This window comes from Fundulus heteroclitus, unplaced genomic scaffold (assembly GCF_011125445.2).
Source record: "Fundulus heteroclitus isolate FHET01 unplaced genomic scaffold, MU-UCD_Fhet_4.1 scaffold_81, whole genome shotgun sequence".
Lineage (NCBI taxonomy): Eukaryota > Metazoa > Chordata > Actinopteri > Cyprinodontiformes > Fundulidae > Fundulus > Fundulus heteroclitus.
Window position 1 is genome coordinate 874,433 of NW_023397263.1, and position 13,419 is coordinate 887,851.

Genomic DNA, 13,419 nt, shown 5'->3' on the forward strand with positions numbered 1-13,419 from the left:
TCTCAGAGAATAGACTTTAAAATCCTTTTGTTAGTCTATAAATCCCCAAATGGCTTAGCACCTAAATACATTACAGACTTGTTATCAGTGTATCAACCTTCCAGACCACTAAGGTCTTCTGGCTACTCTGCATACCTAGAACCAGAACTAAACAAGGAGAAGCAGCATTTAGTTCCTATGCTCCAATTATCGGGAACAAACTTCCAGAAAACTGTAAAAGTGCGGAAAGCTTGAGTTCTTTTAAATCAAGACTAAAAACACATTTGTTTAAAATTGCCTTTGACTGTTCTAGTTAAACTGTTTTACTGTTTTTAATGTTCTTCTTTGTTTCCGCATTTTATTCCAACTTGCTTTTATTCTGTTTTATTTTTCCTATATTTTAATCGTGTAAAGCACTTGGCATTGTCTCTGTACTGAATTGTGCTATATAAATAAATTTGCCTTGCCTTGCCTTGCCAAAGCAAGTAAGTTTTAAAACGACCGGTTAAAGTCCGTCGCTCAGGGTTACGGCCGATTAAAAGTTCCCTGATAAGGTAGACGGGCAGGTTTGAGTCCCCCATAGGAGGTACATAAAGAGAACGGGTTTAAGTCCTGAAAGGTACAGAAAAAAAAAGGGAAACAGGATTAAGGTTCTGGAAGGTAGATAAACACAACGCAAAAGTAAATAGGATGGGTTCAGAACAAAGTAGAAGGGAAATCCCAGAGGGGATGAAAAATGTATGTATCCAAGTAAATTTCAAATATTATTCTAATAAATATTATTATATATATTTCTTATTAAAAATACTTGTAGAAGTGGAAGGAAAAGTAAGAAATAGATTGTGTGTTGAAGGTGAATCAATGAGAAAACATTGTGGTCCGGCTAAAATAAGGCTAGGGAAAAAAAGGAAATAAAAAAAATTTATGTCTATACAATATATATATGAGCTCGAAATAACGCGGTGTTGGTTAATACAGGCACGAGGTAGAGAGGAGGTTATTACGAAAAATAGAATTAATGTTATGTTTGTCCAATTAAAAAGATAAGATAAGATATGGCTGGTCGAAATTGCGCTAAAAATACTCCAAGTAAAAAAAAAATTGAGATAATTTTACAGTATGCTGGGCGCCTCCAGCGATCCCCGAATCCGGCCAGAACAGTCACGTGACGAAAACAGCTGTGAGGTCACACTTGTCAAGCGTCCTCGAGCGGCTGTCAAGAACCACTACTTCACGCATTGTTAATTACTCTGATAGGATCGGTAAAAAGTCATTACAATGGTCTATTGTAGTGCTGCCAATTGTAGGAATGGCTTTGGATCGGGAAAAGGAATGTTTAATTATCCGAAGGACCCGGTTTTGTGTCAAATTTGGATCCGGAAAGTAAATAGATTAGACAAACATCAACTGGACAATCTGTGGCGTCCAAGCCGATACAGTAAACTATGTTCTGATCTCTTCACGGCAGATTCTTTTGTCATCAATCCTGCTCTCGCAGCATCAGTCGGATTCAATTTACCAAAGTTACAACTTCAGCCAGGTGCCATCCCTACCCTGAATATGGGGCACCCCGAGCCCACGGGCACGGTGAAAAAACGTTGAATGTTGGCCTATGAAAAATGTCAACGAGCTGAGGTAAAAATTAAAATATATAAATTTTAAAATTAAAAATATATAAAAATCAAAATTAAATATATTAACATTAACATAGCTACCAAACATGAATTTGTTGAAGCTTTACCTTTCCATCAAGTCTCTACACCTGCTTTTCCATGCTAGAGAGAAAGAGGGGTACATCCTAGACAGGTTGCTAGTTCATCACAGGGACAAATGCACACAAACACAATTTAGAGTAACCCATTTATTTGGACTATGGGAAGAATCAGGAGTAGCTGATTTATTTTTATTATTTTTATCCTCCAGTTCTCCAGTTTTCTTGAACGTGACATTGCTGGTCAAGGACTGTAGGGCCTTCTTCAGGGGCTCGAGGTCCACAGACAGTTTCTACAGAAACAGAGGGATTAGATGTCAATTCATGTTGGCACTGCTAAATAAAGACAAACTTTTAAAACCAAATCCTTTGTAAAAGTAAACCAATTTAATCCGCATGTTAGAAGTGAGGACATTTATAATAAGACATCAAAGACATTTGTAATTCAATATTAGCTGCCCCATGCATTTGTCCTTATTTTTGTATACAAATAGTTGTATATTCTTTACAAATATCAAGTTTTTGACTTGAAATTTTAAGATGAAAATTGACTGAATTAATAAAAAATTAAATAGCTAAACAGCCCCTGCCCCTACCTACAACTTTGCCTTATTAATTGTGTTAAGTTTAGTCTACATGACCATGTAGGATTTATTATAGTATAGGCCTAGATATGTAGACGAGGTAGGCCTTCAAGGACAGCCTACAGTATTTCTCAGATTTCTATTATTCTGTATAACTATTGCCCTATGATATTCCAGGCTGAGGGGTAGGATATATATATATATATATATATTATTTTTTTTTTTTATCCACTGTAATCTCTTCCATTACATATATTTCAGACAGCTGTGTTCTTTCTACAAGCTTATGAGGCATGTATATGTGAAGTGGAGTCGTCTGATGATGCAGAGGCTTGCTATCAAACCGACATCTCAATGAATGCCAAGCCTAATTTGTCTTTTGAATTACCTCATCTGACCACCCATGCTTGTGTACAGACAATGTCAGCCGGAATGGTATGTAGGATTAACCTGACCCTAGCCATATGGATTTCGCTCAGCCTAGCTCCACTCACATCCATCTGGGACTGATCCATAGGAATTGCCTTTTTTGAATGCTGGGCCTTTTCAAAAATCCTTGCAAATGATTGGATAAGCCACTTGTCATCTTTATCGACGTGCTATTTCTACCACTCACACCGAAGCCAACCCGTGACGCTGTGAGAGCGACGCAGGAAAAAACAAAACTTTTTTTAAATGTGCTTGCGGCTCTAGTGGCACGCGTTTTATTGACAGTGAGCTGACAGGAAGAGGGGGGAAAAGACAGTAGGCAAAGCGCCGCGGGTCGGAGTCGAACCCGGGCCGATCGCGTCGAGGAGTAAAGGCCTCCTAACATGGTTTGCGCTAACCGCTGCGCCACGGGCACGTCCCGCAAAACAAAATTTGCCAAATCCGGTCGGGAGAAGGGCGAAAACATAATTTCCACCAACAAAAGCCTTCAGAGCAGTTCTCTGATGTTCTTTTAATGAAACAATATTAGGTAGATTGGACAACACGGAAGAAATAGCAGCATCAATGTTAACGCTTGCTTCCTCGATGCGAGCCGCCATTGCCTGAATCAGTCTCGCGGTGGCTTCTCCACTACCTCACATCTATGAAACTCCAGCCCTGCGTCCTGATTGGCTGGACAATAAAATTGGTGGACAAGTGCCAGATGGATATGAGTGAAGCTAGGCGGAGCAATATCAATCTGGCTAGGGTCAGATTAATGTAGGATTGTATTAAAGTCCCTTAAATGAAAGTTGCGCCAACTCAGCGAGTGCCGCCATTTTGGGTCTAAACTTGCCACAGGCAGGCGCTTTAACACTGTTATGTTATGCGCGTTTCGCACCTACTAATACCCTTCAGGCAGGTGTTCTGAATAAAACACAACTGAGTGTTGATGATCACCTACTAGGCATCCAGAAAAGCTGGTATTACATTTTAATAAGACTTGAGAGAGACATTTTTAAGTGAACCGTATACTTCTCTTTTCCTGTCTTGAAGTCCAGAATTGATCCCATAGGACAAAAATCAGACACACATAATGCTACAGCACAATGAAATAAAGCAAGAAGTCCAGAATTGGCTTAAAAATTTTATGTAATAGTTTTGGTGTGTCTTATACAAGCATTTACTGTATACAAGTATTTAATTAAACAACATTTTAAGGTAGCTATTAAAAAGCAGTAAGGCATGCTCTATATTTTATTTCAAGAAAAGATGTTTTTTTATCCCCCCAGTGTTCATGTTTTGTCAGCAAGCATTCGCATGCCCATGCTCTTCTGCCCATGACGCCATTGTTACGCTCCGTTTGCTCTTCATTGTGCTTCTTGCACATAAAGTGAATCCTCACTGTCACAAATTTTTTCACAATTTTTTCTTTGATCCCGCAGCAAACAGGCAGGTTGAAATCCGCAAGAACTTCCTTCGATGATTCAATCAGGTGGCTCATGATGTTAAAATTGAACGCAGTCAAAATTACATTTCTCTGGCCTCTGATGTGTTTCTCCAGTGTGCTGATCATGGAGAAAACCTTCTCAGTCACCTTGAAGAGAGATCCGGGCTTGAACTCTTTGAGGGTGGTGAGGTGGTCAAACTTGCTGTCACAATTTGCAGTGACAGCTGCTTTACAGCCAGGACAGGCATTGTGAATGACACCTCTCACACAATAGCCTGAGAGGTGAAACAGCGAATCCTGTTCTCATCTTAGTTCTTCCTAGAGCCACAAATTGATCCTTAGCAAAGATCTTGTTCATGTTGGCCTCCACCTTGAATTTCTCTTTTTTTAAGAGTTTGAAGTTTTCTTTGGGTTGATTTCAGTTTCTCCTGAAGGCCTTTGATGCGCTCCAAAAGACGGGGACAGTTGGTGCACTCAGACTTTTCCACATCCAAATTACCTAAGAAGAAAGAAAAAAAATTCAATAACGGGATACTTCGCAGAAATACACTTCGAAAAGGATGGATGGATGGATTGTTCCACTTACAACTTATATCCTCAAGCAGCTGCAAGTCAACATTTGCTGCATTAAGCTCATCACATGCAACTGGACCTGGATCTTGTAAAGGGGTGCAGTATGAGTGTTCAGGCAGGTAAGTTTTCTTCAATGATAGCTGCCCTTTGACATCGGATTGTGCAGAACGCTTCTTTGGTGGTGGGCGAGGTGTCTTTGGTGTACGATGGGGGAAGATGGAGGGCAGTGCTGTCTTCTTCAAGGGACGTTTCCCATCTGTACGATTCTGCTCGAACTGGTACTCATCAAAATGAGACTGCAATAGAAATTTTTAGCAATAAATTCCATGATTATACACAATGATTCGGAATAGTCACTCTGGAACTCAATTTCATAGCAGTGGCAGTACTTATACGCAATACATTTAGTTTTATGGAGATCATTATGATGTCACGAAGCTCAGAGACAGGAAGACCCAGAATTCGACCAGACAAGAGAGGTTTTAAGCAAAAAACGGGATTTAATAATAAAACAGGGACAGGCAGACTCAATGATCAGAAGGGCTGTCCAAAATCCGGTACACTAAAGGCAGTCCAAAATAGGCAGAAGTACAGACAAGGATAAGGCAAACTCAGAATATCACAAGGCAGGTCCAGGTCAGAAAAACAGGTAAGCAATCATACCGGGCAAGAAAATCAGGTTTAGGGATCAGGCTGGCTCAGAGTCAAAAAGGCAATCTGGTCGGTATCAACAGGGCTATCAGTAATACAACGCTGGATAAGACTCACCAAGTGGTTTGAATTGATCTGGCAGATTGCAGAGGTTTGTGACAGGACTATATAGGGGAGTGAGCAGGTGAACAGGAGTGAAGACTAATTACTGACATGGGTGGAGCTTATCAGGAACAAGGAAGTGACTGGAAGAAAACTGACACTGATTGGATGGTGACTGGAGAAGAGGAGTGACTGGGTGTTGTCTACGAGGTGAGCTGGCAGATAGCTGGCAGGTGAACTGAGTGACTGATTAAAGGTAAACTATGCAACCGGGGTTGATTTTCCAGCGAGGCTCCCCCCAGAGGGCGAAAGTAAAAGTGCACTGTCGTAAAGATGCTCAGCTGTTCACCTGGTTTCTCCGTCGCGGTTGTTTTGAGTTTAGCAGACGGGCGAACGCAACGAATCACCATGTCTACTGCGGTAAGTGACTATTTTGTTCCAATTTTCGAGTTTGAAAATTGGAACACATGCATAGCAAATGTTTTCATACATTTGCTATGCATGTGTCTAAATAACAAAGATTGTAGTTAGCCAAGTTGGAGTTTCCCATACATTTATCCGACTGTCGTTGGGGGAAGGGGGTTCTGATTTCTGTGGTTTTGTACCTCGAGCACTGAATTAGTACATTTCAAAGAATTGAAAATGGTCTAAACAACCTTATGCATGCATCAGAAATATTTGAAATAGTATGGTAGATAATCAGACTATTCTAGTCTGCCATAGTATGACTAGACACAAAATCGTTTGAGGCTCAGGACTTATGAGCTATTATATGTAGGCTAAACTTGATATTGACAACAGCTCTGTGATAATATTGCAGGAATCAGCTTCAACATCAACTTCGTCTGAGTTATCTGTTCAAGCTGTAGGCGGAAGGGGTAGGGGTGCAAAGTCCAAAACCAGGCAGAGAACATCAAAGTGGAGGGGTGCAAGACTGGACTCAACTGAACAGAAGAGGTTACAGGACCTCCAAGACAGGCGCAAGGCTGAAATAAAGGTGTGTAATAACACTGATACTAATTTGATTTTACATATTCTTAGTGTCACATAATAAAACTAATTGTTGTGTTGTAGGACAAACTTGATTCCCTGGACCCTATCCAGAAGGACAGAATTCTGGATAGAATGGTGCAACGGTCACCAGGAATGATGATTGACATCATGCATTTCCTGGACGTTCCAGAGAGCCCTGTCCTTGTCCCTGACCCAGCTGGTCTACACTGGTGCATCTGTGGCAACTGCAGAGAAATGGACACAGACCTGGAGAGAAAGTGCTGTCGGCAGTCACCACAGGACTGTATCAGTAGAATGGGCCATATGGATTATTATATTTTGGATGAGGGTGTGTTGGGGCTGGCTCGTGCTGCATGGAATGACATCTTTGCTCTGGAGGATAACCCTGAACCTGGGGTAGACCAGCGGCAGTTCAGGCATACGGCTTACCGTCAGTTTGTCCTGTGGCAGCACGGACGCCTGGGTGTGGGCAACAGGGTTGTGATACCCAGCTGTTGTGTGTGTCGCATCAGGGACAAATTCCCTGACCCAAGGGGCCAGTACACTGGTTTTAGGGTGCAGCGCTTGTTGTAAAGTTTTCAACTAATTGTACATAGTTCTATTTTTTACATTTTTGCTTTATTGACATACCAGCACAACACACATTGTTTTCAAAGTTTATTTACAAATAAAGATCTGTACATGTTTCACCACGAGAGAAAAGTGCCTCCTAACTTCCTATTTACAGAATTCAAACACTTTGGATCGTAAACATCCATCTGCTCAGTCCTCTAGGTCCTCTGTGTCTCTGTGGCCCAAGTCCCCACGGGACACATGTCTGCTTACAAGTTCAGCTGTAGGAGGTGGCTGTTCCGGCGCGAGCAAACCAAGGCGCCTTGGGTCAGCAGGCCTCAAAGTCTGCTTGCGGGGAAGGCCTTTGCCACTTCCCAGCCTCCTTGCCAGAATTGCCCTCTGAAGGTCAGGAATGTAGCTGTACTGCTTCTTTTCCTTCATGGTGTAGACACTCCAGCTCTTTGACTTCTTGTTGTATGAGCGTCTGTAGCTAGAATGTAATAAACAGAGCCATGTGTTGAAATCAATATAGCCAATATTTTTTTACAATGTAAGACATTCACAACAGAAACATTACAGTAAAAACATACATTTTTTGACCATCCAGGTTGCGTGCAGGAAGGCGCCGATTGTGCTTGTTGTAGTCAATGGCTGCCAGTAGTGTCCTTGTCTTGTAGACAAATGGTGTGTAGGCGTGCCGCTTTGATGAGTACATCAGGAGGTGATTTTGGAAGGACTCCAAATCAGATGTGGTCCTATAAAGGTGGGACAGGAATGGGTGATGAGAATAACACACTAACATGAAATGACTAAACATACCCAAATTAGAGACTATGATGGAATAATAGCAACAACTTGTTCTATGCAATTAATGACTAGATGCTTACCTGAAGTTCAAGAACTTTTTCACCAGGCCCAACCATCGCTTGTCGAGCACAACTCCAGCCAATGCCTTGTGAGCGGCAGAACCTGTAATGATAACCTTACAATTCACATATACACATACACACAGATTTAGACAGGGAGTTCAACTTCTGCATTCATTTACTGAAAATACCTTGTTTTATCCATGGCTTCTCCTGGCTGCCTTCCTCCAGTGGCTCGTGCTGACAGCACCCAGTTGCCCAAGAGTGCTCGTCCCGTACGTGGTGCAGCACGCCAACCCACATCATCTGCAAAAAAGGAAAATTACATTTTCCTTTTAAAAACAGTTTCGCACATGTCAAGTATGTTTGTAACTACACAAATTAATAGCATCAGAAAAAGGGTGGTCCAACCTACTGGTCGGTCAGGGCACAATGGCTAGACATTGAGAGATGAACTGCATGGGCTGTGCACAGAATAAGGTCTAATGTGATGCTAACTGAGTAGTTTCAGAACCTCAAACAACTGTTACTAACAAAGTGTGAGATACACAACATTCCTTCAGACAGCTTCACAAATTAGACATAGTAGGCAATCCTTATTATTAGTGATGGGTCCGGCAACACCGATGAGTCGGCGCATGTGTCGAGCTCATAGAGCAAAACCCGCGTCGATGCCAAACTGTTTCTGTTCCCTCAAAGCTGCAAGCTTGTGCATTCGCGCACAGCATCGCGCACAACAAAGCTATGCTGCGCAGTAAATAAAATCCAAGCTGAACTGTAAACAAAATAACTATTAATAATGGTTAATTTTTAACCATTTTGCAACTGTAGTGTGATGGTGTACCACAGTCTCGCTCTGTGAGTGCCAGGTGCAGAAAGGAGCGCACCACTGATGGACGGGTTCTGCAACGCCTTTTTGCTTGGGCGGGTTGCGCTGTGCGTCTTTGTTCTGAGCGTCGTTTCAGAAAAAAACGGCTGATCTACCCTTAGTAGAAAGCTGCTACTCTGAGCAGTTCTTCCTCCCTTTGTCATACTCAGCATTTCCGATTTCAGAACAGATTGAAAGGACATGGCAGCAAAGAATTTGTAAAATAAAAAATAAAAAAGCCAGTCCACAAGCATCCTCGTTCACAACATGTTTACTTAGAGGTTATTATATTATTATACAAGTTCACATTATTTATTGACTATATCTAAAATAAAATATACGTTTAATTCAATTGAAAATATAAAATAATGAAATGCAACATACAATGATTTAAATTGTATTGTGTATACTTGGTCATCAAATCAGTGTCAGTTCACTCTGTCAACCAGGTTGCCTGTAGGGATTTTTAGGGTCCTGTAGGTGTCAGTATTCAGTGACACTGTATTGATACAGTATCAATACAGTTTGGTAATGTGTTGCAACGCTTCATGACGCCTCATCGACCCATCACTAGTTATTATGAATCTAAATACAGGCCATAAGACAACATAACATGACGATCAACAAAAGTCACTTGAACTTACCAGGGGAGTCCATTCTGCCATCACCTGTTGAAAACAAACATTACAGGTATTAGATACTCAGATTCCAGAGTAAATCCTTTCATGAAAACCAGTGAAAGAATTATATGTGTAATAGAAGTTGGCCTCACCTAGGACAACAACACGGTCCTTTTGTCGAAGACTTTCCAAGGCTTCAGCCCTGGTTTTGTCCCAGTACTCCTGCACTGGCTCGATGCAGTAGGCATCTTTTATCCTGAAGAAAGTTGACTCTGAGACCATCCCCATCGCCATAAACTTGAACAGCAATGCTACTTTCCTGTAGTTGTTGCCAGACAGGAGAATGTTGGCAGACAGCATGAAGTCACCACCCTGCATACCAAACCTCAGGGTCGGCTGAGAATTCCACTTCCACAAGGAGTGTCCGAAGGGGCATAACTGATGTAAAGAAAGTAGAACCACATATAAAAATAAAAAATAGACATTTACAAAATTAACACATGCAAATTCACACAACTACATAACTTTTCTACCAGCAGACTTGTAAGAGTCTTCACATATTCACTGGCTACCATGTCCCCATATGTGAAATGGGGCTAGGGACTCAAATGAAGTGTGTGTGGGGTGGAGCGAAGTGTCATCTACTATCTTACCCATTCCAAAATTACTCCAGTCCCCCGAGTTTTCAAAGTCACTTGAAATGGTGGGGAACCCAGGCATGCTACCCCAAGCACTCTATCAACATAACTGCACTGTTACTGTGGGTGGCAGTCTCAAGTGCCTGGCCAGAGTCAGAAGATTCTCATTGAAGGTAATGTTTGCAGTTTTGCCAACCAGGTCATCTTCAGACGATACTCTGTGTGAATCTGTGGTGGATTCAGAGTCTTGGCCAGGAGGATCCGGTGTGTCGAAGTCATACACTACTTCATCCACACTTATATTAGCCAGCTTATTTTTTTCACCCCCAACCATTCTGAAGAAAGAGTAATAATGAGTGGACATTGGTCAAGGTGTTGTGTTTGACAAATGCCTAAGCATATTGATAAATTCACCCAGAAAATAATAAATTCACAATACAAATATACCGTAGGTAAAGAGAATGGACAAAATCCTCATCTGAGCTGTCTCCATCTTCCAAGCCCATTTCACTTGGATCGGCCCAAAGGTCATCCATCTCAATGCTGATCAGGAACCACATGAAAATTATTTTAGATGGGAGAAAAGACACTGACAGAAAATGAAACCACTACTAAACAACACTTACACAGTGTTCCGCAGGTCATTGGTGTCTTCTTTGTCTGGAGAGTCTGGGCGGTGTTCTTCAGCAATGCTCAGAGAGTGCATGCTGCAGTCAGGATAAATAAGGCCAAACAAATAAAATCACTGGTCACCTAAAAAGTTCTACATAGACAATCACAGACTCATAGCAGTGAATTGTAGCCTACCTTGATTCCAAATCTCCTACTTCTCCCCCTGCAGACAGTGGCTGGACACCCGGTTCAGCAACAATGCTGAGGAAGCAAACAGCCCATAAGAACTGGTACAGATAAGTAATTTGCACAAAATTACTTATTTGCAATGGATAGAAAACCTACTGATCCCGATCCGATTCCTCAGTGATACTGGACACTGGTGGCTCTGGAGGCCGAGGGTGTGCCTTGCTTGGCGTTGATGTGACTTGCCATCGCTTATAACTTCAACAAAGAGAAATAAATGTTTATATATAAAGTTATAATACAAACAATGACACTTTTTTGTTCGGGGACTCATTTAGATAAAGGAAGAGGGACCATGCATTCCGTGGTTGAAAATAAATCACAGTCAGACAAAAAACTCTTCTAGGTTCATCAGTAAACGCTACTTTATACATAACGTTACTAGCTTTGTGAGATTTATGGCTAACAAACACGACTACATTTTGTACTGGTTTCAGACATAGACATCATATACGTAGATGCCCCATTGGACGCTGACGGCCGCTAGTCTGACGTGCCTACAGGGCAGCCATCTTAGGTCAGACCACAGATCGAACATCTGCTGTCAGAATGAATAGGAGACAGCTCAGATCTCATTTTAATCATATGTTCACAATGCTGGTGACCTTTCAGACAGATTACACATTTATTCAGAACCAAAACTATTTAAACTGAAGTCAAACTGGATGAAAAATGTACATGCACTTACATATTTTGCAGTTACATATTAATGTAATATACACACAAAAATCTCTCTCTCTTTCTTCCTATATATATATATATATATATATATATATATATATATATATATATATAGACACCGATCTACAGACAACAGCACTTATCTACATAGGAGCAAAACTATATACAGACAAGTGAGAGCAAAGTTGCTCATAACAGCATTTAAAAATTATATAATACAAACCGCGATCTGGGAAAAAAAAAAAAATCAGCAAAAAAACTAATAGCGCATCTCACAATCAATTATATTACAAAATCATAGCAAAACCGAAAATACTGTATAGTATTTTACCCCCCCCCCTCCCCCATAAATGATGTCTATCCAATAATTTAGGACAATTTTGTTTGTTTTTGGTGTTTAATGTACTTTTCTCTACTTACATCCCTGCTACCCATTAGCACATATTGTGTTTATGCCTGAAAAACTGTAACTGTAAAGCATGAGGATGATCTATCATAAAATCTTCCTCATGGAAGGTAATTCCCCAGGATCTGGTTCCTAGTGTCCTTTTATTTGCGCACCCATAAGCGGAGTAAAAGTCGGGCTTCCTGGGACGTAGCTCTGGAAGTTTGCTTACTTTCAATACAAAATCGAAATTATTTATCAAGTTAGACAATCATTTAATTCAATCAATTGGTCCCATGTAGCCCCTAAACGGGTGACGTTTTCAGTCAGTTGATTTATCTGGAAATCGGGTGAGAATTCACCGGAATCAGAGTGTCTGAAAACAAAGTAAATTTTTCTGAATTGACTTGTATTCTGTATGAGCGCAGCTTGGTCTGACCTAAGATGGCCGCTCTGTCGCCCCCCACCCCCACCACCCCCGACAACGCGGCGTCTAGTATACATGTCTGTGGATTCAGATTTATGCAGCTCATTGGAAAATGCGATTCAAACCCAATCTGCGCAAAATAAGATATTAAGTAAAGTAAATACACAGTCTTGAGATACCTCACATGTGAAGCAAGTTTGCTAAATAGCAAGCTTATAGCAAGTTATCACCTACCACAACAATGTTTAGGCAGCAAGCTAACCAACTTGCTAACTAATAAAATGAACATCCCGCTAGCGACTTAGCTACTCAGCAACAGACCACAATCTTACAAAATTCGAAAAAAACGGCAGTACAAACAATGACTAACACAGTGAAAGTATGAACATGCACAGAGAGAGAGAGAGTAACCATTCCAATGTTACTTACAATCATATCAGCAGAAACGCGAGGTCCGCGTCAGCCTTGCAGCCTTCTTTTTCTTTTAGCTCTCGCCATTCGAAAAAAGCTTGTCCGATGTTCACCCGTGTACGACTCCTCTCTCTGTCCAGAGCCCTTTTCCTCTTTCTTGCCTGCTCCGACATGGGCTTTTGCTGTTTTCTCGCTGGTTCCGCCATGATAACTGCACAGATATCGCCACTGCGCTAGCAACGAGTGTGCCTTTTACTGGGGGCGTGTAGCAGTTCTCGCCGTAAAGCAAGACCGACTCTCGCGGTCTTGCACGAGACTTCTGAGCCTGTGGATGCGGGCCGACTGCTCCTGCAATTGCAAGTGCGGTATTTCCCCCACAGACCACCAGGGCGGCCGAGAAAACCTTTGTTCAACCTGAAATGACTCATTTAATCATCCAAAACGGTATGGAACACATTAATTAACTGAAAAATGTTGCATAGTATGCCTTTAAAGGCTGGATACAGAGAAGTAAACAGAGCAGGCCAAATGAAGTGATAATAAACAAAATCAAGCCACAATAAAATCCAAACTAGACCATAACCCAAAACAGAACCAAAACCTAACACTAAACAGAACACAAGCTATAACAGAAACTAAAC

At 41.3% G+C, this 13,419-nt stretch overlaps 2 protein-coding genes across 3 annotated transcripts; one reads left to right on the forward strand and one right to left on the reverse strand.

Moving 5' to 3' along the window:
* Positions 1 to 5,851: 5,851 nt before the first annotated feature.
* LOC118562155 lies at positions 5,852 to 7,065 on the forward strand. The gene is made up of 3 exons (XM_036134426.1): positions 5,852 to 5,878; positions 6,279 to 6,455; positions 6,533 to 7,065. The coding sequence occupies exons 1-3, from the start codon at positions 5,867 to 5,869 to the stop codon at positions 7,043 to 7,045; spliced, it is 702 nt and encodes a 233-aa protein (XP_035990319.1). The 5' UTR covers positions 5,852 to 5,866; the 3' UTR covers positions 7,046 to 7,065.
* Positions 7,066 to 7,073: 8 nt separating this feature from the next.
* On the reverse strand, positions 7,074 to 11,415 carry LOC105921821. Of its 2 annotated transcripts, XM_036134428.1 has the most exons (10): positions 10,974 to 11,415; positions 10,824 to 10,889; positions 10,643 to 10,723; positions 10,464 to 10,559; positions 10,032 to 10,351; positions 9,403 to 9,816; positions 8,082 to 8,196; positions 7,912 to 7,993; positions 7,615 to 7,779; positions 7,074 to 7,514 (listed from the first exon to the last, which is right to left on the reverse strand). In XM_036134428.1, the coding sequence occupies exons 6-10, from the start codon at positions 9,421 to 9,423 to the stop codon at positions 7,235 to 7,237; spliced, it is 663 nt and encodes a 220-aa protein (XP_035990321.1). In that variant the 5' UTR covers positions 9,424 to 9,816; positions 10,032 to 10,351; positions 10,464 to 10,559; positions 10,643 to 10,723; positions 10,824 to 10,889; positions 10,974 to 11,415; the 3' UTR covers positions 7,074 to 7,234. The 2 variants fall into 2 exon arrangements, with proteins under 2 accessions (XP_035990321.1, XP_035990320.1); XM_036134427.1 differs by having other exon boundaries at positions 9,403 to 9,426; positions 9,531 to 9,816; positions 10,032 to 10,723.
* Between the last annotated feature and the right edge of the window lie 2,004 nt (positions 11,416 to 13,419).

Excerpts from the sequence above, each read along its gene's own strand:
- LOC118562155 (XM_036134426.1), top strand. Across the intron at positions 6,456-6,532 it reads GGCGCAAGGCTGAAATAAAG|GACAAACTTGATTCCCTGGA; the intron begins GTGTGTAATAAC and ends GTTGTGTTGTAG.
- LOC105921821 (XM_036134428.1), bottom strand. The coding sequence starts at position 9,423 with ATGGCAGAATGGACTCCCCTG. Across the intron at positions 7,780-7,911 it reads AAAAAGTTCTTGAACTTCAG|GACCACATCTGATTTGGAGT; the intron begins GTAAGCATCTAG and ends CCACCTTTATAG. Across the intron at positions 7,515-7,614 it reads AACCTGGATGGTCAAAAAAT|CTACAGACGCTCATACAACA; the intron begins GTATGTTTTTAC and ends ATTACATTCTAG.